Below are 24118 nucleotides of genomic sequence, written 5' to 3'. Positions count from 1 at the left end.
ACAGACCAGTTAGACGCTCCTAATCAACTCATAACTTGCATTAAAGACAGCTGTCTTACATAGTCAATTGTATAAAAGAATCCAGTCTACAGACTCAATTAATCAGTCAGACTCCAACCTCTACAACATGGGCAAGACCAAAGAGCTTTCTAAGGATGTCAGGGACAAGCTCATAGACCTGCACAAAGCTGGAATGGGCTACAAAACCATAAGTAAGACGCTGGGTAAGAAGGAGACAACTGTTAGTGCAATAGTAAGAAAATGGAAGAAATACAAAATGACTGTCAATCGACATCGATCTTGGGCACCATGCAAAATCTCACCTTGTGGGGTATCCTTGATCATGAGGAAGGTGAGAGATCAGCCTAAAACTACACGGGGGAACTTGTTAATGATCTCAAGGCAGCTGGGACTATAGTCACCAAGAAAACCATTGGTAACACATTACGCCTTAAAGGTTTAAAATCCTGCAGTGCCCGCAAGGTCCCCCTGCTCAAGAAAGCACATGTGCAGGCCCGTCTGAAGTTTTCCAATGAACACCTGGATGATTCTGTGAGTTATTGGGAGAAGGTGCTGTGATCGGATGAGATAAAAATTGAGCTCTTTGGCATTAACTCAACTAGCCACGTTTGGAGGAAGAAGAAGGATGAGTACAACCCTAAGAACATCATCCCAACCGTGAAGCATGGTGGGGGAAACATTATACTTTGGGGATGCTTTTCTGCAAAGGGGACATGATGACTGCACAGTACTGAAGGGAAGATGGATGGGGTCATGTATCGTGAGATTTTTGCCAACAACCTCCTTCCTTCACTAAGAGCATTGAAGATGGGTCATGGCTGGGTCTTCCAGCAAGACAATGACCCAAAACATACAGCCAAGGCAACAAAGGAGTGGATCAAAAAGAAGCACAGTAAGGTGATGGAGTGGCCTAGCCAGTCTCCAGACCTTAATCACATAGAAAACTTATGGAGGGAGTTGAAGCTCCGAGTTGCCAAGTGACAGCCTCAAAATCTTAATGATCTAGAGATGATCTGCAAAGAGGAGTGGACCAAAATTCCTCCTGACATGTGCGCAAACCTCATCATTAACTACAAAAAACATCTGATTGCTGTGCTTGCCAACAAGGGTTTTGCCACCAAGTATTAAGTGTTGTTTGCCAGAGGGATCAAATACTTATTTCTCATTGCAGAATGCAAAAAAAATTATCTAATTTATACAATGTGATTTTCTTGATTTTTTGGGGGATATTCTATCTCTCAATGTTAAAATTAACCTACCCTTAACATTATAGACTGTTCATGTCTTTGTCAGTGGGCAAACTTACAAAAACAGCAAGGGATCAAATACTTATTTCCCCCACTGTATTTGCACAGAACAATCTATTATTGATCATTCTGTACACATCTGAAGCACAGTCTGCCAGTCTAAACAGGCTATTAATTGACCACCATCCGGCTAACATGTTACCGATCGGTTGTTGTTTACTGCACCCATCAGCTGGTTTAAATGCACTTTAGCTGTCTGATCCTTATTTGCCCTAATATCATCTGTCAGGGCGAGAGTCAAAAGGCTTTCAATTACAATAAATCTCCGCTAGGCCCACTGAGATTGACAGGTTCAGAATACGCCCAAAGTGCTCCTTTAAAGCAGCGCTCCCTTCACAGTTTTTATCCTCTTAATTTATTGCAATCATCATATTATATAGCACTGTGTACTTTCAATTGCTCATTTTGCATTTCTATGTAGTTAAGTCTTCTCTTTTCCATTAGGTCTATGACATCACATGATGTAAAACAGACTAGCTGAATCCTTCTAAGCTCTATATAGAAACAAGGGGTCTCTCTTCCCATCATGAATCATCCCCCTCTTCAACTCCTGACTAGTATTGAGCGAATTTGTTCGGCATTTCAAATTCATGTTCGTGTTCAGGGTTCCGGCTTGTTCGCGCCAAAAAATCGGCTCCGCCCACGAACATCCCTGATTTGCAACGCTGTCACGCAGACTTTGCAGTTCTGTATGTAACACCTGCACATGGAACTGTCAGGGCAGCTACCGGTATACTGGAACTTACAGCCACTAAGAAGAGCTTTGCAGCTGCTGTTAAACAGGGACCTACAGACATTAACTGTTTTTCCCCTGAGCTGCAGTGGACTACAATTCCCAGGGACCCTTGTTTCAGTCAGATGACACAGCCTGGAAGGATAGAAAGAGAGAGAGAGTGGATTGGAGGAGGAGGGACTTGGGGGAGGGAGCTGGGCAGGAAGTGAAAGTGAAAGTTCAGAGGAGAAGGAGCGTGGCAGCTTGCTGTGAAAGATGGAGCGCTGTGGATCTGCATTCCTCTACGCTGCAGAGTGTGCCGGTCCCCTCTGAGATACCTGCGCTGCTGGAGAGAGTGCGGTCCTGTCACCCTCTGAAGCAAGTTACATCAAGGACTCGGAGAGTTCTGCCGGCACTCCCACTGTATAAAGGCCTGAATCCTGCCGCCCCCAGCGGGTGTCCAGAGACCCATCCGACTGTTTGAGACACACAGTGAGTGCCCTTCTGAGACTTGTGGTTCTACCAGCGCTATTTACAGTGAGTACACTACAACCCAGACTATTGACATTAATATTCATCTAAGTGCACCAACAGTTCTAATTTGCGCGCCAACATCCACGGCAACTGGGCCCCAACGTTTGGACTGAGTTAATACAAAAAGGGAAAACCTGCTACGTTATATTTGCAGGGTCGGAGTAAAAGTAGATTGTGATGTGTATATGACTTTTATAGAGCACCGTTACTTGTATTGTATGTTATTCCTTTACACCCACCTTAATTTTGCTGCATGGTAATAAACCTGTTAAACGGTTTTACTCCTGTTCCCTGTGTGTGTACTGAGCTGTGGCAGTGGCTTCCCAAATCAGCCCCTGGCAGAAGATAACCGTCCTTCCGCAGTCCCAGAGAGAGAGCTCCAATCAAGATTCGGGTGGAGGCACTGCGCCCTAGAGAAGTGAGACCCCCCATAACACCCAGTGTACCATGGTAGCCCTAAAGGGGTGTTACAGTGGAGGCACTGCTGAGATCCAGAACTAACACAGGAGTATTTACTATGGAGACTTTAACAGAGCAAGAAGTGTATTTGTGGTGTGAAGAGATGGATGTTACAGCTAAACAAAGCTTTGCAGTGAGTGGTGAGCTCTGTGATGCATCTGATGAAGAGATACTGAAAATAGTTAACCGACTCACTGAACTTGCCCACCCTAAAGTAGTCGACCGCAGGAAGGAAAAGGTGGGACAGTTACCCACAGCCCTGATCTCAACCGGGCAGATCTTGAGGAAAGAATGCTTCCCATCCATGATAGCCGTGGCCCCAGAGTATGGTCGACAATGGAAGATCACTTGGCCTACTGAGTCCGAAGTTGAGACCCGGCAACAGGAATCAACTACTCAGCCTAGAAAGACTAGTATATGTCCACCCTCTATTCCACTTAGAGCCAGTCCTAAAGAGACAGCGGCCCCTGCTGATGTGCTTATGACCGCTATGGAAAAGTTAGTCAGTCAGTTTGCAAAGATGCAGCCAGAAGGGAACTACCGTAGTCTAAGAACTTTCTCGGGTGCCCTCCCCACCCCTGCTGGGGAAGAAGGATATGATACTTGGAGGAATGTCACTTTACTGTGCTTAGAAGAGTGGCAGTGCACTGATGCCGTAAAGAAGCAGAGAATAGTAGAAAGTTTGAAGGGTACTGCTATGGAAGTGGTGCAGGCTGCTTGGCGGAGCAAGCCACTAGCAACTTATCAAGATTAGATGAGTGCTTTAGAAGAAACTTTTGGATCCCCTGAAGATGCTACTGATCTACTCTATAAACTCCGTACCACCTACCAAATACCAGATGAGAAGATGTCCGACTATCTATACCGACTAGATAAGCTGGTTCATAGAATAGTATCTAAAGGTGGAGTCAGCCCTAAAGAAGTTGATCAGTGTCGTCTGGAACAAGTACTCAGAGGAGCTCTCACGCATAATCCAATTGCCCAGCGGATGAGGTCTTGTGATAAAGAGAAGATTCCTGGTTCTTTTCATGAGTTGCTTAAGGAAGTTTGAAAGGAGGAGGTTATTTTGGCCGCAAGAGAGAAGACATCCCCTCGGGTGACTACTGTTGCCCTGAAGCCAGCAGCCGACTGCCGAGAGATGGAACTGTTGAAAGTCATCGAGAAACAGGGGGAGCAGATTACACAATTGTTAAGTGCCCAGGCCAAGACAATACAGCGGCTACAAAGTGCTGCGGAGGTAGCCGAGAAGCAAACCCTGGCTTCAGGAAGCGAGAATGATGACCTCTGTAAAGTAGAGAGTAGGAAACCAGGAGGGTGCTTTGTCTGTGGGAGTCCAGGCCATATAGCTCGTCAGTGTCTGAAGAGGTGGAGCTCAAAGAACTCTTCACATTTTCCCCATCACACTCAGAGGCAGTCGGGAAACGGGAAAGGGGGCCAGTAGAACCCCATACTGAGCCCCCATCAGCAACTAAGACCTACTCTACCACCCCATACAATAGTGCTTCATCGAAAACACTGCCTGAAGGTTTGGTGGGACCAGCCCCACATGTCCCCGCATATATCAATGATCAACCTTGTACAGTAATGCTGGATAGCGGGTCTCAAGTGTCCATCATCTTCGAAGGATGGTATAAGAGATATTTATCCAATGTGCCTCTGAAACCGTTGTCTGGACTCGTGGTGTGGGGACTGAGTGAGCACAGCTACCCCTACAGAGGGTACGTGTCCGTGACACTACGATTCCCAAAGACTGTTGTTGGAGTGGATAAAGAGATACCCATCATAGCGCTAATCTGCCCGGAGGCAGAGGCAGATGAGAGACCAACACCTGTCATAGTGGGAACAAATGCCAACATCTTCCGTACGTTAGCTCAGTGGTGTCGGGAAGTTGGGGGAGAAATTTACTCGCAGACCCTATCCATCCACCCAGTCTGTCTGGATCCTATGTGAGAACGGAGGAGGAGAAGAGGGAACTACAGCCTGAAAGCTTTGACCCTTGTTTTGAAGGAAGTGGGCGGAAAGGAGAAGAGAGGAGGCTGGTCATTGACGGCATAATGATGCGGATGGCGGCTTTCTCTTTAGGCAAATGGGACATGGGCCTCGCCCAAGGAGTAGAGCATCACATTCGGTTGAAGGATCAAAAGCCTTTCCGAGAGAAATCCCGAAGATTGGCCCCCTGCGGATATCGAAGATGTCAGGCAGCATCTACGTGGTATGTTAGACACAGGAGTCATCCTAGAGTCTAGTAGCCCCTATGCTTCCCCCATCGTGATAGCTCGAAAAAAAAATGGAGCTATTCGGATGTGTGTGGATTATAGTACCTTGAACAAACGTACGGTCCCTGACCAGTACAGTGTGCCCCGAATCGATGAAGCTTTGGATTGCCTGCAAGGGAGCCAATGGTTTTCTGTGTTAGATCTCCGGAGTGGCTACTATCAGATACCAATGTCAAAAGAAGATCAAGAGAAGACCGCTTTTATCTGCCCCATTGGGTTCTTCGAGTTTCAGAGACTGCCTCAAGGACTGACAGGTGCTCCGGCCACTTTTCAGAGATGTATGGACAAAGTAGTGGGGGACATGCACTTACGTGAGGTCTTGGTTTATCTAGATGATCTTATTGTTTTTGGGAAGACTCTGAAAGAACACAACCAGCGGTTGTTCAAGGTGCTGGATCGGTTGAAGGAGGCTGGGTTGAAGTTGTCCCTTGACAAGTGCCGGATTTGCCAGACGACTGTGAAATATGTGGGGCACATAGTCAGCAGAGAAGGAATTTCCACCGACCCTGCCAAAGTGGAGGCTGTTGTAAACTGGCCTAAGCCCACCAAACTGAGGGAGCTTAGGTCCTTTTTAGGATTTTGTGGATATTACAGAAGATTTCTACCCCAGTACTCTCGGATTGCGAAGCCATTAACTGCCCTTACCCAGGGGTATCCCCCTTCAGGGAGGACAGCCCACTCCTCAAGGTCAGGAAAGAGGGTCTACTTCCGAGTTAATGAACTTTTTGGGAAAAGATGGACACCTGTATGCGATGAGGCATTCGAGAAACTGAAGTCATGTTTGACCCAAACTCCAGTGTTGGCCTATGCAGACCCCAGTAAACCATATGTGTTACATGTAGATGCTTCTCTCGATGGACTAGGAGGGATTCTCTTCCAGGACCATGATGGCTGTCTGCGTCCCGTTTACAACATTAGTCGATGATTGACTCCCAGTGAACGCAACTACCCAGCTCACAAACTGGAGTTTCTGGCTCTGAAATGGGCTGTAGTGGACACGCTGCATGACTACCTCTATGGGGTACACTTCGTGGTTCATACAGACAACAATCCATTAACCTACGTGAGAACCACAGCAAAACTGGATGCCACGGAGTACCGGTGGCTTGCCGCACTCTCTTTGTACGATTTCAGCTTAAAATATCGACCAGGGATCAGTAACATTGATGCAGATACATTCTCTCGCCTGCCTAGGGAACCCTTAAATGAGGAAGAAGAAGGAGGATGGATAGAGGTCCCTGCCCCTGAGGTGAAGACTCTGTGCCATAGACATCAAACTAATGCCCTCCCTATGCAGTGCTGTGCTAAATTCTTAGGAGCATCCGGTGAAGCGCTCCCGTTGTTGTACTGCCAAGTGACAAATGTAACCCCAGACTCTCTCCCTCAACTGACTCGTAATCAAGTCAGAAAGGCGCAGCAGGAGGATCGGTCAGTGGGGGTAGTCCGATGGTGGGTTAAGAGGGGCTGGAGGCCCGAAAAGAATGCATTAAGAACAGAGGAGTCTGTCCTGCTGACTCAGCATCTAGAGTCGCTAGTAGTAAGAAATGGACTACTATACCGGGAGGCAAAGCGCCAGAAGGGAGGAGTCCGTAGACAGCTGGTGTTACCCACCCGATTTCAGAGGATGGTCATGAAGTCCCTGCATGATGATCATGGACATCTTGGCATCGAGAAGACCACGGGTCTTGTGGCCGACCGATTTTACTGGCCTCGGATGGAAGCGGATATTGAAGAATACTGCAAATCATGCTCCCGGTGTGTGTTGAGAAAAACCTTGCCTTTGAGAACAGCCCCCCTTGTGAACATTACCAGTGATGGCCCACTTGAGCTAGTGTGCATTGATTTCCTCTCCATCGAGCCTGATGAAAGCTATGTCAGTAATGTGTTAGTGGTCACTGACCATTTCACCCGGTATGCCCAAGCCTACCCCACTAAAGATCAAAGGGCAATTACTGTGGCACAAACACTATGGAAGAAGTTCTTCGTACATTAAGGGCTGCCAGCCCGCATCCATACCGATCAAGGAAGAGATTTCAAAAGTAGACTAATCAAGGAGCTATGCGCCATTTGTGGGATCAAGAAATCCAGAACCACACCATATCACCCCCAAGGGGACCCTCAACCTGAGAGGTTCAACCGTACCCTTCTGAACATGTTAGGCACTTTGGATCCCAGGAAGAAGGGACACTGGAGCAGGCATGTGAGTCAGTTGGTTCATGCCTACAATTGCACCACAAATGAGTCAACTGGATACTCGCCTTATTTCCTCATGTTTGGAAGAAAAGCCCGGCTACTAGTGGATATTAGTTTTGGGACATCCTTTGACAGTTCTAATGGGAAGACCTACTTAAAATATGTGTCTCAGCTACAAGAAGATTTGAAAAAAGCTTACAGATTGGCAGAGCAGGCCTCTGGTTGGTCAGGGAGGCGCAATAAGACTCGCTATGACTGTAGAGTTCGAGAACAAGTTTTACTGCCTGGAGATAGAGTCCTTATTCAACTTCTGGGCCTTCCTGGGAAGCACAAGCTTGCTGATTGGTGGTGTCCTGACCCTTATGTGGTGATGGAGAAGCTGCCCGGTGTCCCGGCCTACAGAGTGAAGCCCAAGAAAGGGGGCGGAGCTGTCAAAACCTACATCGACACCATCTGTTGCCTGTGGGAAAAAACATCCCTTTACCACCATTGCCAACCCAAGGAGGTCATACCACCCTTCCGTGCAATAGGAGAAGTCGTAGGTGTGAACAACCACCCCAGCCTGGAGTTGCCTCAGGAGGAAGTGACAGCAAGTCTGGGGATGAATGGGGACCCGACGGTCAATGGAGCTACAGATGGACTGAGGACCCATGCCCCACAGGCGCGGACCCTGTAAACCAGACTCCTGAAGTGGAAACACAAAAAAAAGGACATTTGTCAGGAGGCGAGTGCGCTCTGCCCACAATTGGGGGAAAGTTCAGAAGAGGGACATTTATTGAATGAAGAGATCCATCTGGAGGAGCCCGTTTTTGAGAGACAAGAGTCGGGGGCTGAGGAGGGGGCCCCCTCGGTACACACTCGTCCCAAACGGGACACTAGGCCACCCATGATGCTGACCTATGATAGAATGTGACATACCACTGAGGTCCCCAGGTTGATACACCCTAATTCAAATTCTGTTTGGCCTTATTTCCCAGTATCTCCCATGTGTCCAGGTGGTGGTTTGTGTGCATGTAAATTTGGTGTTAGTCAGGATGCCTTAAACCCTATTCATGTTTCAGGTGGTGAGTCCTCATGTCGTGATGGGACACTTTCAATGACTCACCAGGGGGAGAATGTAACACCTGCACATGGAACTGTCAGGGCAGCTACCAGTATACTGGAACTTACAGCCACTAAGAAGAGCTTTGCAGCTGCTGTTAAACAGGGACCTACAGACATTAACTGTTTTTCCCCTGAGCTGCAGTGGACTACAATTCCCAGGGACCCTTGTTTCAGTCAGATGACACAGCCTGGAAGGATAGAAAGAGAGAGAGTGGATTGGAGGAGGAGGAACTTGGGGGAGGGAGCTGGGCAGGAAGTGAAAGTGAAAGTTCAGAGGAGAAAGAGCGTGGCAGCTTGCTGTGAAAGACGGAGCGGTGTGGATCTGCATTCCTCTACGCTGCAGAGTGTGGCGGTCCCCTCTGAGATACCTGCGCTGCTGGAGAGAGCGTGGTCCTGTCACCCTCTGAAGCAAGTTACATCAAGGACTCGGAGAGTTCTGCCGGCACTCCCACTGTATAAAGGCCTGAATCCTGCCGCCCCCAGCTGGTGTCCAGAGACCCATCCGACTGTTTGAGACACACAGTGAGTGCCCTTCTGAGACTTGTGGTTCTACCAGCGCTATTTACAGCGAGTACACTACAACCCAGACTATTGACATTAATATTCATCTAAGTGCACCAACGGTTCTAATTTGCGTGCCAACATCCGCGGCAACTGGGCCCCAACGTTTGGACTGAGTTAATACAAAAAGGGAAAACCTGCTACGTTATATTTGCAGGGTCGGAGTAGAAGTAGATTGTGATGTGTATATGACTTTTATAGAGCACCGTTACTTGTATTGTATTTTATTCTTTTACACCCACCTCAATTCTGCTGCATAGTAATAAACCTGTTAAATAGTTTTACTCCTGTTCCCTGTGTGTGTACTGAGCTGTGGCAGGGGCTTCCCGAATCAGCCCCTGGCAGAAGATAACCGTCCTTCTGCAGTCCCAGAGAGAGAGCTCCAATCAAGATTCGGGTGGAGGCACTGCGCCCTAGAGAGGTGAGACCCCCCATAACACCTAGTGTACCGTGGTAGCCCTAAAGGGATGTTACATGTAGAATTGTAGTTCTAATGATAACTCGTGCAGGGAAAAGAGAATTCCTATTTCTACATAGAGCTTAGAAGGATTCATCCAGTCAGCTTTCAATCACGTGATGTCATAGACCTAATGGAAAAAATAATTAACTGGGTAGAAGGGCAAAATGAGCAATTGTAAGTGCACATTGCTATATAATATGATAACTGCAAGAGGATAAACATTTTGATGGGAAGTGTGCTTCTTTAAATAAACTTAAATTGAAGCATCAGGCTTGCATAGTGTAAAACCATGGTCTCATTTACATGCTCAGATATTTCATACAAAGTACAATCCTGACACTACCGCTCATCTACGGTACTGCGACTCAACAGATATCTGTAGCACAGCCCAATTGCTCTTAATGCAAACTCAAGTGTTGTCCAAATTCTGAATGGGGTGGCAATTATTATTTTTCTTCATTTTAAAAGCTTTGAAATTGTAAATTGATTTTGGAAAACCCATTTAGCTGCATTATTTGAAAAAAAAAATCCACGTGCTTACTGCTGATAACCTGACAGTATTAAGGAAACATGAACTTCTAGCACAGTTTAATCATTTCACATAAAAGCATCCACAAATCAATAATTAAAATGAGTGTTGGGGGAACCCAGTGGTTGGCGATCCCTGAAATGCAATTCCCTGCTCTGTAATAGATTAGCAGGAATTACTGCTCCTCCATCACATGTAAGAGTCTAATAGCATTTGACAAGAATTAAAACTCAGAAAAAGATGGGATGGCCAAGACATCACCATGGCAACAAGCTTCGGGGGAAGCGGCTCACACACACGACTGCAGCATCCCAAGTTTTTGCCTTCTACGGTTGTTTATCAAAAGTGGGGGGTAGGGAGATGTCTGAGAGCGTTATGTTCTGCAGTTACACTCTGTCCCAGATGCTAATGGGTTAACAAAGCCTTAGGACGACACTTCATTTTCTATCTTAAAGATAGATGATTTCACTAGCAATTGTCTGCCATTGACATTCACCCATTGTTTACCAGAAGTATCACTGAAGAAATACAGAAAATCAGTTTTAAGAAGGATGGTACATAAAAAACATGTCTAATTACTATCAATAATTTATAAAATATGGGAAATGCATGTCCAAATTCAACACAGATAAAGAATAAAGATAGATAGATAGATAATAGATAGATGATAGATAGATAGATAGATAGATAGATAGATAGATAGATAGATAGATAGATAGATAGATACAAAGATGGTCTTTTTTTATAAAATAATCTCTGTCTTTCTACGTAGGGAAACTTGAAGAGGTTGTCCCATCTGGGAGATTTATGGCTTACTATATCCACAGGATATGCCATGAATGTCCAATATATCTGGAGCCCATCTATCTTGAGGCTTGGGCGCTGTGTTGCATCGATCTCAGTGAAGAGATGGCCATGTTTTTGTATCTCTCTCCAATTATTTGTATGGGAATTCCAAACACGGCTACCAATCATCCAGAATTTCCATAAAAAATTAGGCATTTTTCCCCATACCCGTAAATACAATTTGATGTGTCCATGATTTTTAAGAAAGCTGAGAAACTTCTGAAGATTATTATGGCTTTAATTATCATCGTTTTGCAATTCACAGTGAATGCAGCTAATGTGTTTGCATCAGTATTATGGGCTTAGTCAAATATCAGTTAAAATCAAAATCTTAAAGGGAATCTGTCAGTGGGATCAACCCTCCTTAGCCGTCAATATGGTCATGGGTATTTGAATAGAATGATACCTTGATAACTGTGATCTGATGTCTTATTTCAGAGAAATCCATGTTTTCCTATATGTAAGAGATTATTTTACATGAAGCAGGAGATGCCAGTGTGATGTGTAATGGTCGCTCTCTGCTCTCCTGATCTCACTGCAGAGCTGTGTGTGATTATACCTCACACATCTGCAGGTTCCTCTCAACTTTCAAAAGTAAAAGACAGCGTCCACGCCAGGGTGTTCAATTGCAAAAGAGGTGTTTATTCCGCCATCCCAAAACACACAATGTTTCAACCCTGTGTGAGTCTTTGTCCATCTCACAGGCAGACAGGGCTGCAATACAGCAGAGCTGTGAGAGCTGCAGCAAATGTGTTTGTAAGGAAACAAAGTTCAGCTCTACCGTTCTGTGTTAGTTACATGTCTCATACTGGTAACGACCCTTTTTAAAAATAAGCACAGGAGGCAGATTCTCATGCAGATCAGTGTCAGGTCCATAGTCTTTAACAGCTCATTTAAATAAAAGAAAAATGTGGATTTCTCTGGATTAAGACTAAGATATAAAGACATCATTTTATTCAGTGACCTACATGCCCATATAGACGGTTTAGAAGGGTTGATCCAACTGACTAATTCTCTTTAATATTTTATTATATCAGTAAAAAATGTTGACACTCCATGATTTTTTTTGATAAGTTGTCAACCCTGACTCCAAAACTTGGCCAGCACGCTTGCTCAGCAATTTTCTATACTCAAGTGAATTGCGGCAGATCGTGCATAACTGCCATTCGATTTGCAGGATGACAGGGTCCTATTCTCAATATAAAAGTGTGTCCCAGCAGTGAGACCTACGTCTATTGGCATATGGCATATTCTAAGACCTTGGAGAGTGCAGGGCAAGAGACCTAACAGTCTGTTATGTTAGAGGTAACTTTTTAACTTTGGAAAAACCAACAGTGTGGATTTTATATAGTCATAAGATGGGCAGTACGTGACTGGTCAGCAGACTTGCACAAAATGTACAGATTTAATAAAAAATGTTTGCATACACAAGGCATGTATTGTAAACTGTCACAGAATTTCTTTAGCAGAGCCAGCACTGAAAATTTGTGAAAAATCAGTCATGAAGAAATATGAACTAAGATACTGTAACTATTATGGGATTTATCCTAAGGAGAGACCATCGATGTAAATACTTAAAAATCCTCATAAAACTGAAAGATGTGCAATATGGAATAAAATTAATAAAACACATACAGAACACGGCCATTAGATGCATTCCACATCCACGCACCTAAGGAATCTGTGTATTCATCAGCATTGAGCCCTTGTTCTCCACTCATCTCTGTAGGTATATCGATGAAGCATTTCATTGATGGAGAATACACTACTAACCCCGCACTCGCCTGACGAAGCAGACATTCCAAGTACCTTGATACAAGATGAAAAAAATATAAGTACATATGAAGTCTTCATTCAATCAGATACATTTCCTTGAACTACTCCGATCAGCAGATATGTGTTTTGTTTTTTAAGTGAATCTTCACTTTAATAGCAATCATGGGTTCAATCTGACTTTGTAGAGTGCACGTAGGAGAAGAAGAAAATAATCTGCGCCACCATACATAAGTTTTCAGTCAACCAAATGTTGGAGGTTAGTGATTGCCGAGATCAGTGTCAGGGTTGCTAACCACCCTGAAATTTCGGAACAGTGTGTAAAAATAGGACACTTTTTCGATCCATCCGTAAAAAAAATTTTTGATGCGTCTGTGATTTTTTTCTAAGCTGGATGAGCCTGTATGGCCTCATATGGCTATAATTATCATTATATTAGAATTAACACTGAATACTGTTAGTATGTTCATAGAATTATTTGAGTTATAGACTTAATGATTTATTATGGTTCTACAATGTATCTGTAAAACATGTTTCGTCTATGGTTGTTGGATAAGTTGTCCAGAAAACCTTTTTCCTTTTTCTTGCCAGTTTTGCTTGTCTCCACCAAAATGGGCTGAGCTGAGAAGGGATAGGGGCCAGGAGCTACAACTCGTCTAATTCATGATGAGCTGTGGTGTTCCTTGAGACAGAAATCTTACTTCAGTAGTAGTACCTGACTGGAGGTAGACTTTTGCCAAGGTGCATAGAGGAGCATGTGACTCTTAATGAGTCAGGAGTGTCTGACTTGATGAATCGGGGCCTTGTCTTGGTCAACAAACCCACTGATTTTGGTGGGACCGGACAATTATCTAATATGTGTCCTTACTCTCAGTATTTTAACATGCTTGATCCTTTGTTTCAGTGGGAGATAAGTTGCTACCTGAGGTAGGTAGGAGACAGTAGCCTAGTCCCCTTTCCAAATTAAAAAACGCATGCATGGTTGGCAAAGCAATACTTGTAATTACATGAGGATGTCTAAGCTGTTTGGGCACATTTAGTTTATGGAACTGGACTAAACCATTTGGCTTAGTCCATCACAGCTCAAGAAGAGAACATTACTATACAGCTCTTGTTCAAAATACCACTCTAAAGAGTAAATCTCCTTTCAATGTCCGATAAAATGCCTCTTACCAGTTGGTATAAAGTGCAGTAATGGTTTGCTCTCCATTTGCGTCCACTGCCTGTGTTTGTTGCAGGAGGGTATTCCGGATAGCTCGGGTGATATCAATATTTACGACGTGGCCAATTGATTGCAGAGTGCTGAGAAAAGATCGCATTGCACTCAGGACTTCTGAAGGACGTTGGATCTCCCGTGTATTTGGCTTCCAATTCACCAAAGAAACTAAGGATCTAAAACATACATTAATTAAACCTATTTACGCATAATTTTGTTAGAATATTTTAAGCATAAATCAGAAACACGTGTGAGTATCTGAAACTTTGCAGTATCATTTATTAGGGAGAAGTGGCATTTCCTCAGATCGGCAGCATTCCATTTCCCTTTCCTTGCCTGTAGCCTGATTGGAAATATTGAGAAAACTGCTTAAACCTGTCCATTTCTCGGACAACCCTTTCTTAATTACTATATTCCCCCATGTTAAATGAAAACAGCCTACACTCACCTCCAATGCTGGAGCCTTTCCAGCGACATCGACACCAGACTTTCCGGGGTTTGCATGGCACTGTTATGTCACGTGTACCCTGCGGCCAATCAGTGGCTGCTAGTGGGCTGCTTCACTCTCACTTCCTTTGGCCGAAACTGACATCCATAGGAAGTCAGAATTGCTGCAGTTCTGTCATTTCCTCAGGATTTCAGTTTTGTTCGAAAGAAGAGAGAGGGAGACCGGGTGCAAATGTCACCAGAACGGCACCGTCATTGAAAATGAGTACAGGCTGTTTTTATTTTACATGCCAGAATATAGTAATTGAGAAGGGGTTGTCCAAATAGTGGACAACCCCTTTAATCAGTACAAAGCTGGTATGAGATACTTTGTCAAATGCTTTGCTGAAGTCAAGATATACTTGAGGGCAGCAAGGTGGCTCAGTGGTTAGCACTGCAGCCTTGCAGATGTCAGGACCCCAGCCTTGCAGTGCTGGGGTCCTGGGTTCAAATCCCACCAATGACAACATCTGTAAGGAGTTTGTATGTTCTCCCCGTGTTTGCTTGGGTTTCCTCCCACACTCCAAAGACATACTGATAGGGAAAGTAGATTGTGAGCCTCAATGGGGACAGTGCCAATAATGTCTGGAAATTGCCTGAATTGTAAAGCGCTACGGAATATGTTGGCCCTATATAAATAAAAAGATTATTATTATTATATCTACTGCGTTTCCCGGGATTCACCCAGTCAGGGATTCTGTCATAGAAGGAAATTAAGTTAGCCTGTCATGACTTATTACTTACAATACCATGTTGGCTCTGATTAATCACTTCATTCTCATAAAGGTACTTGCATGCATGTTATTTAACAATTTGTTCAAAATTTTTTCCTGGTATAGAAGTAAGGCTCACAGGCCTATAGTTCCCTGGGTCCACCTACTTCCTCTTTTTGAAGATAGGGACAACATTTGCTCTTCTCCAGTCTTCTGGGACTTCTCCTGTTCTCCAACAATTTCAAAGATAATGGAGAGTGGTTCAATAATTTCCTCGGCTATCTCCTTCAGTACCCTAGGATGTAATTCATCTGGACCTGGAGACTTGAATTCATTTATGTTAGCTAAGTATTCCCTCACTATCTCTCTATTTATGGATAGTGTGGATTCTTCTATTCCTTCAATAGTACAGTGAAGATCAGTTGATGTTACATTTACTTTCTATATGGCAATATTGCATACTAAATGGCAGTATTTGGTGGGCAACATGTGGCATTGTTATTGGCCACTATATGGTAGTATTATTTGGATTCCGTAAGTAAGTATTATTAAGGCATTTATAGCAGTATAATTTAAATGTGCAGCTTTTAATATTACAATGGAATATGTTTAAAAAGATTAAAGTGAACTTGTCAAGTGATACATGCTGCCCAATTAAAGGTTAAGACCGTTCCAATGGGTACACCTTGTTGTAGTTGGATGGCTTTTATGCTTTTTTGATCAAAATAGTGTTAACTAAGTAACCTATGTTATTTACATGTACTATTACTATTCACTTATTCCCTTGCTGTACATGTTCATTTAGTTTTTTTGTTTTGTTTTTTTCTTGAGTTTTGTCAGTGCCTGATACATTCTGCTCACGGATTGGGCAGCATGTATCAGATGTCAGGTTCACTTTAACTGTGGGCCCTATTTTATAAAAAAAAGTCCTATCACTTGGCATTAAAATGTGATTTTTTAAACCGGTGTAAATGCCATCATTCTCCTGAATCTGGCGTTGTGTTTCTTTTGTCCCTACGCCATTCCTCAGATATGGCCAGCTCTATTTTGAATGTGAGTTTAGTCTTTTTAGCTAAGTGGGTGTGGTCCACAACTTTTCTCTGGGAATCTTCTTGAGGACCACACTCAGGTGGCTAAAAGATTAAATTTACATACAGGAAAGCAAGGGCAATATCTCAGGAAAGGAAAGGAGCAGAAACAAAAATTAACACCAAATTCAGGAGAACAGCAGCACTTACACCTGGTATGAATCCATACAACCTAGATCAAAAATCTACTATACTATTAGGTTATGTTCACACGTTGCTTTTTGCTGCATTTTTTTCTGAAGCCAAAACCTGCTCTATTGGCAGTAAAGAGCTGTTTTTAATAGCAGGTTTTGCTGCATTTTTTGCAATTTTTTTGCTGCATTTTTGGTACCGATTAAGGGCTCACTCACACAAGCGTATACATTGGATGAGTGCTATCTGATGTTTTATCGGATAGCGCTTGAACCAATATTATTCTATGGAGCAGTGCTGATCAGTGTTTTTTTTCTCATGCCGAATCAGCATGAAGAAAGAATCGCAGCATGCTGCGAGTTGCTATGCAAATCAGATAGCACGCAACCTTTCAAGTCTATGGTGAGTAAAAAACATCAGACCGCACTCGGATGATATCCAAATGCAGTCCGATTTTCGCGGACTCACACATTGGAGAAAATGGAGAAATCTTTTTCTTTATCTTCTCCTCACCTGTGCTGCGATTCTCTCATCCAAGAGAATCAGATCACACTATGCTGACACTGATCAGAGTTTGATCCAAGTGTCATTTACATAATCGGCCCGATTCGCTCACATGAGAGAATCAATGCTCTTGTGACTGCAGCTTATATGTGTCATTTATCTACAGTACATTTTTAATAAATTTAGTTTCATTCACCCAAAAAGCAGCAAAAACACATGGTTGAATTTTTTTGCAGCATTTTTGCACTTTCTCATTGCTTTCTATGGGTGAAAAAACGCTGCAAAAATACTGAAAGAGTCGACATGCTGCAGTTTTCAAAAAAGCAGCAGTTTTTCAATTCAGTCAAAAAAAGATTTCTGAAGCTTGTGCTGGTACTGTAAAAAGCAGCTTTTAATTTGCAAGGTGTGAACTTACCCTTAAGAATATTTCTTAATGTAGCAATGTCATAATCACTAATACATACCGGCTAAACTTCTTCTCTATGTTGGAGCTCAGGTACTCCGCTGGAGTCACCACATGGTCAAATATTATGATTTTCTCCATATGACTTAAAGACATGCAGAGTTCACAAAGTGATAGGTGAAGTTTATCCATGCTGAAGAAAGAAAAAAGAATTACACTGATAAACCAAACTTATTCATCAATCAAATAATGAAGCTCCGTCCTGAGCGGAGAATCGATAATAAAACACGTGTACATTACATAGTTACATAGTTAACAGGGTTGAAAAAAGGACACATATCTATTAAGTTTCCAAATTTCACATACAAATATTTTCCAGTTTTTGTAAATTAAAATTAACCCCTTCCTCCTGCATGCCTTTCGTAATGAGAAAAGCAAATTTAGCAATTTTTCCATGCCTTTACTCTATATCCTGGCTCTATCCCTAACCCTAAAACTTTAGTTAGAGTTTTTTTTACATTTGGAACAGCTCTCAAGACTTCCCTATATCTCCTGTAACAAAATTACAAGTCAGAATAGCCAGGCTTCATAGGGTGCTTTCCTATATATACAGATATCTGGCCAATTTGAGTCCAGTCAGGCCCAAATGGGGGGTGCGTAAATGCCCATTTCATCTGATTGAAATCTGTCTCATCTGCGTTTTGCTTGTTCATCGAGTGATCGGCAGCCAGTTTATTCTGCATTATTATCAAGAAGCGAGCTCTCCGAGGAACACTCATTCCTGATAATCGTGCAGTGTAAATGCACCTTAACTCAGACAAATGTCAGATCTCTGACAAATCAGACCAATCTTTCAGATTATGTGCGTGTAAACGCAGCCTATTACTGACACCAGGCTGTGAACACTGATAGGGCTATCACAGTGATGACAGCTATGATAAGCTTATCACAGCGTTCCTCCATGCCCCGACTGTGAGCTAACAGCTTGCAGTGCGATCTTATTCTGAAGTGCCACTGTAATAAGGTCGTCAAGGAGTTAAACGTGCGCTCCCATTATACCAAATTTATTGTTATGCTCTGTATAATGAAAAATTACGGCAACAATATTTGTTGGGTGCTTTTCCCACTGTAGCACCCTGAGGACTCGGCTGCTACAGGGGTATTACGCCTCAAGCCAGAGGTGTGGTATTCCACTCCCGGGTAAGGATGGAGTGTGGAACTGAGCTCAGTTAGCTGCATGCACTACACACATCCCATTTCCGAGGAACAGACCGACGGTACTCCCACCAGTATATGTGGAGGTACGACAGTGTCTGTTCCTGGCTGGAGTGGGAGGGGGGTGGAACATCCCAGTAGTGTAGGGGCAGATAGGGGGAGCAGCCTGGGTAAAGCTAGGAGCTCATTGGGTGCTGGTCACCTGAGCTCACACATAGAGGGAGTATATAAGGTGGGAACCATCTTAGATCAGGGTCTTTGTAGAGGAAGAGAGCAGAGGAGAAGAGCAGCTCCAAGGCCCAGAGAGAGAGAGGAGAAAGAAGGACCCAGAGGGGGAGAAGAGAGAACTCCAAGATCCCAAAATTAGATCAGAGGGTGAAGAGTTGGCAACAGGGTACCGGATCCCAAGCTGGTGGAGGCTACAGCACACCTTAGCCAGAGACCGGAGGTCGTGGGCAGGATCTGCCACGACCACCCACTAAATCCACCCGGAAGGCAAACCAAGAATAGGGTCAGGGAACCCAGAGACAAGGGTTTACCAACAAGAGGCCCGAGGGAGCCGGACTTAGGTGGATCCCTGGTGGGGAAGGCCAGAGAGAAGGACAAGTCAGAAAGGGAGCTCAGGACCACGCTCCAGAATCACCTGGGGGTTGGCCGAGTCCAAGACCTGGTGGACGCAGCACGGCTCGGGCGGTCACTTAAGGCCAGAGTGACCACAAGAACAGCAGTAAGTAAAAACCCTGAACTGCACAGCCCGGCTCGGAGTCTTCTTAACATCCACACTGCACCACCACTACCACCATCCTCTACACCTGACCCCCTGAGGCTATACCCCTTCCGTTGGGGGTTATACTACCCGAAGCTGCACACATACCACCAGCCTCAGCGGACCCTGCTGCAGCGGCGGCCGTATTGACCGCAAATCAACGGGTGGCGTAGTCGACACAAAGAACACTAATAACATCTGTAAGGACTGCCACACACTGAGCTTGACACCCTGGGCACGGACCGGGTCACCGCCACTCGGAGACTACAACCCCCATCTGATCCGGCTCCGGGTATCCCCCAAACAACACTGGCCCAGGGGGCGCGTCAACTTTGGCGTAGTCGGCAGGATTACGTGCCCGCAACAACCGGGTACTGCGTGCCTGAAGAAAAGTTCATCGTTACCTTAAAAAGAAGTCTCCCGCCGGTTCCGGAGGGTCCCCGCCAACGGACCCCATCACAGGTCGTTTCCCGCCGGTTGTCCGCCATTTGCAGCTTTTTCCCGCCATCCATGGAGTTTCCCGCCACTGGGAGACGATTCCCGCCATTTCCAAAGATTTCCCGCCTTGGAAGAGCGGACGCCATTATGGGCGTGCCAGAGGGTGGCAAGAGGCCACCTCCCATCGTGGGCCAGGTCGAAGAATGGCGCCAAAAGCGGAAACCGCGCCCACCAACAGAGACTGTGATGCTGGAAGTGTCCATCAGCGTAAGAGAACTGCCCCTGGAACTGACAATCACAAAGTTGCCCCGGGACCACCCTAAATGTGGGCGGAGACAGAACAAGAGAACGAAGATGGGTGTCGCCTGGAGCAGTCTGGAGAGAGCGCACCCGGAGACAAGACGTCTGGAAGAGAGTCCAGAGAGAGCCTACCCGGAGATGGAGGGAGAGTCAGGCAGCACCGACCCAGTGGTCAGGAGCCTGTTGCAGGTCGCCACTCCAGAAGGCCTGCTGGAGATCCTAGCACAGCTCCCCCGAGACCGGGAGTGTGCACAGACCGCGCTGGAGGGCCTCGCACGGAGGATGGCCCGGGTGCAGCGAGAGACGTTGGCGGAGTGGAGCCGAGAGATGGCCCAGCAGACCGGCACCCGTCAGCGGAGCACGCCACCCGAGACGAGGAGACAGACCGCCTCTGAGGATGGTGCAGGAGAACTGAAGGCCGGAGACGGCGCCGAGAAGGGAGCTGAACGGACGGAGGCAGGTAAAGGGGACGTCTCTACCCCGAGCCGAGAAACCGCGTACCTGCCCCAGCTCCCCGTCGCAGAGCCCGAAATTCCCCCTGCCGTGCCCGTCGCTGCATCGTCACCGCCGCAGACTAGGCCTCAACCGGAAGCCGCGGCCGCGACCCCTGTGACGTCACACGCCTCGACCTTGAGCGCGGCAAAGCAGGAAATACCACCGGCCTGGTCGCAAGGCCTAGTACCCCCGGGCGCCGCTATTCCAACAGCGCCCCCTACCTCCGCGGAGCCACCGGCCTGGTCGCAGGGCCGAATAACCCAGGGCGCCGCCGTTCTTACGGTGCCCTTTGCCTTTAAGGTGCCACAGGCCTGGTCGCAAGGCCTGGTTAACCCGGGCGCCGCTACCATCAACGCGCCCTCAACATCTAGAGTGCCGCACCTGGGTGAAAATCTATTTGCCCAGCATACGTGCCCGGATGGGCAGCCCTTCATATGGCCCCAGGAGTACATTCAGCTGGAACTCCAGAGAGCAAGGCCCATGTGCGAGCCCCTGATTCCGGCTCCGAAGCCCGTAAAGAGGACCTCGCCCCCGCTGGAGGAGGCACAGTTCGAGTGGGACCCCACTGGAGAAGACCTCATGGGGTTCACTCAGGAGACTCGGGCGGCCGCAGCGGAGCGTGCAGAGTGCTGCCGCCAGCAGCTCGAGGTCTTCGAGAGGGAGCGGAGAGAGAGGCGGGTCCGGGAACAGCAAATGCAGATAAGGAGCGCGGAGCAGAAGAGCCGGACCAGGAGGAAACCCCGTGCAGCTCATGGTCCCCGTACCACCGGTACTGTGATTAAATTCAACCTGCAGCATGGGTGGGGCTTCATAAGAGACCATCATACCCCCGGCGACGTCTTTGTCACCCGCAGAGACGTAGAAAGCCATCTGCCGGAGGGACACAGAGGTCGTGACCTGTATGTAGGGGACGAGGTCACCTTCACCCGGCACAAGTGTGCCAAAGGACCCTACGCCCTCCATGTGCATCGCCTGACGGAGGAGGAGCTGCAGTGTGAGGAGGAGCAAGAGGACCCGGACGGGTCTGAAGAATCTAAAGAAGGAGCAGGAGGACGCCGTCGTTGAAGTACGGTAGAGAGAGACTGTATAAAGTTGCCCGTTGGGGTACCAAGAACTGTTACCTATTTAAAATATAGTCCCCGTTGGGACCAGCAGATTGAACTGAAACCCGTGTGTCCCTATTCCCACTGACCGAGGACTGAGAGCGGTCAATCCTCCCTAATACCTGGCCGAGGACTGAGAGCGGCCATATTTCCCTTGTATATAGTTGCGCTTCCTAAAGCGCCCCCTACCGGTTTTATAGGAAACTGTTTTCTTCCAAAAGAGACTGTCGCACTTTACCCGGTCACAAGTTGCACCGTGGCCGGAGGAACAAGAATGTTTCCAATGAAGAGTTTTATATGAAAAGTTTTATAATATATATATATTGTTTTATATGTTTATGATGTTTATAAAAAAAATGTATGTTTGTGGATGTTTTTGTTCTCTTACAGCCCGAGGACGTGCTGTGATTTACCAGGGGGGAATGTAGCACCCTGAGGACTCGGCTGCTACAGGGGTATTACGCCTCAAGCCAGAGGTGTGGTATTCCACTCCCGGGTAAGGATGGAGTGTGGAACTGAGCTCAGTTAGCTGCATGCACTACACACATCCCATTTCCGAGGAACAGACCGACGGTACTCCCACCAGTATATGTGGAGGTACGACAGTGTCTGTTCCTGGCTGGAGTGGGAGGGGGGTGGAACATCCCAGTAGTGTAGGGGCAGATAGGGGGAGCAGCCTGGGTAAAGCTAGGAGCTCATTGGGTGCTGGTCACCTGAGCTCACACATAGAGGGAGTATATAAGGTGGGAACCATCTTAGATCAGGGTCTTTGTAGAGGAAGAGAGCAGAGGAGAAGAGCAGCTCCAAGGCCCAGAGAGAGAGAGGAGAAAGAAGGACCCAGAGGGGGAGAAGAGAGAACTCCAAGATCCCAAAATTAGATCAGAGGGTGAAGAGTTGGCAAAGGGGTACCGGATCCCAAGCTGGTGGAGGCTACAGCACACCTTAGCCAGAGACCGGAGGTCGTGGGCAGGATCTGCCACGACCACCCACTAAATCCACCCGGAAGGCAAACCAAGAATAGGGTCAGGGAACCCAGAGACAAGGGTTTACCAACAAGAGGCCCGAGGAAGCCGGACTTAGGTGGATCCCTGGTGGGGAAGGCCAGAGAGAAGGACAAGTCAGAAAGGGAGCTCAGGACCACGCTCCAGAATCACCTGGGGGTTGGCCGAGTCCAAGACCTGGTGGACGCAGCACGGCTCGGGCGGTCACTTAAGGCCAGAGTGACCACAAGAACAGCAGTAAGTAAAAACCCTGAACTGCACAGCCCGGCTCGGAGTCTTCTTAACATCCACACTGCACCACCACTACCACCATCCTCTACACCTGACCCCCTGAGGCTATACCCCTCCCGTTGGGGGTTATACTACCCGAAGCTGCACACATACCACCAGCCTCAGCGGACCCTGCTGCAGCGGCGGCCGTATTGACTGCAAATCAACGGGTGGCGTAGTCGACACAAAGAACACTAATAACATCTGTAAGGACTGCCACACACTGAGCTTGACACCCTGGGCACGGACCGGGTCACCGCCACTCGGAGACTACAACCCCCATCTGATCTGGCTCCGGGTATCCCCCAAACAACACTGGCCCAGGGGGCGCGTCACCACAATGGACCCAAAGAGCAGAATCTGATCTGACCCTTTAGTAAGCTTTGCAACTTGACTAGGAATATTCACCAGGCACTCATAGACATTATCTCCTGTCTCAGTTACAGATGCTGTCTCATTATTTGCAGTCATTCAGAAATATCCTTCTTAGCTTATTTTTAGGGGATTCGCAAATTAGCTCTATTCTATAAATAAAAAAGCTCTCCCTAGTGGCATCTAGTAAAGGTAGCTATCCTATAAGTCATTGTCTAATTTTTTAATGATCCTTGTTGCATGACTAAGAGTTCATGTAGTATAATGGTCGACTGCCGGCACTAAAATGACCACTGATCAGCTATTTGTTTGCTGATTAACGTTTATTTAATAACCTGTTAACACAGGCTGACCCAGCGTCAGAGGCACACTAATGATGTATAATAGATCTTCCTTTGCAAATAGGCTCCCCATGTTCTCGGCGAGTCTTGTTTATACAGGACTATGCGCTGCCGAGAATGATGATTTTATTGTACAGCCCAAAAGATTATTTCACCTAACGAACGAGCATTTTTCTCATTCTTCGGCTGATTGTAATTATTGCGAAACTAGCCTAGAAACACTCGCTCATGATAATCTTGCTGTGTAAATGGATCTTAGGGCTCATATTCATATGCGAGAAAAACGGACGAGTGCAATCAGATAAAAAATATTAGATTGCACTCTGACCAATGTTATTCTATGAGACACATCTTATCTGCGATTTTTTTTCTCAGCAGAAATCGGACTGAGAAAAAAATCGCAGCATGCTGCGTATTGCTGCGTATCTCGGACGAGACTTGACAATGCAAGTCAATGGGTGTGTGAAAAAAATCGCACGGCACTCGGCCCATGCGAGTGC

The 24118-nt window shown here is 46.2% G+C and overlaps 1 protein-coding gene across 2 annotated transcripts in view; it reads right to left on the bottom strand.

Moving 5' to 3' along the window:
* NCKAP1L (NCK associated protein 1 like) overlaps positions 1-24118 on the bottom strand; it is a 419671-nt gene that overhangs the window by 277329 nt on the left and 118224 nt on the right. For both annotated transcript variants that reach the window (XM_073670044.1, XM_073670046.1), the window contains exons 20-22: positions 17379-17510; positions 13949-14167; positions 12675-12811 (exon numbers count right to left, since the gene is read on the bottom strand). In XM_073670044.1, coding sequence (XP_073526145.1) covers positions 12675-12811; positions 13949-14167; positions 17379-17510 — 488 coding nt within the window. The remainder of the gene's footprint in view (positions 1-12674; positions 12812-13948; positions 14168-17378; positions 17511-24118) is intronic.

Source organism: Phyllobates terribilis, unplaced genomic scaffold (genome assembly GCF_046119375.1).
Source record: "Phyllobates terribilis strain yellow unplaced genomic scaffold, ASM4611937v1 Scaffold_2__4_contigs__length_985480577, whole genome shotgun sequence".
NCBI lineage: Eukaryota > Metazoa > Chordata > Amphibia > Anura > Dendrobatidae > Phyllobates > Phyllobates terribilis.
Note: the sequence above shows the minus strand (reverse complement) of the source record. Positions and strands in the feature narration are given on the sequence as shown.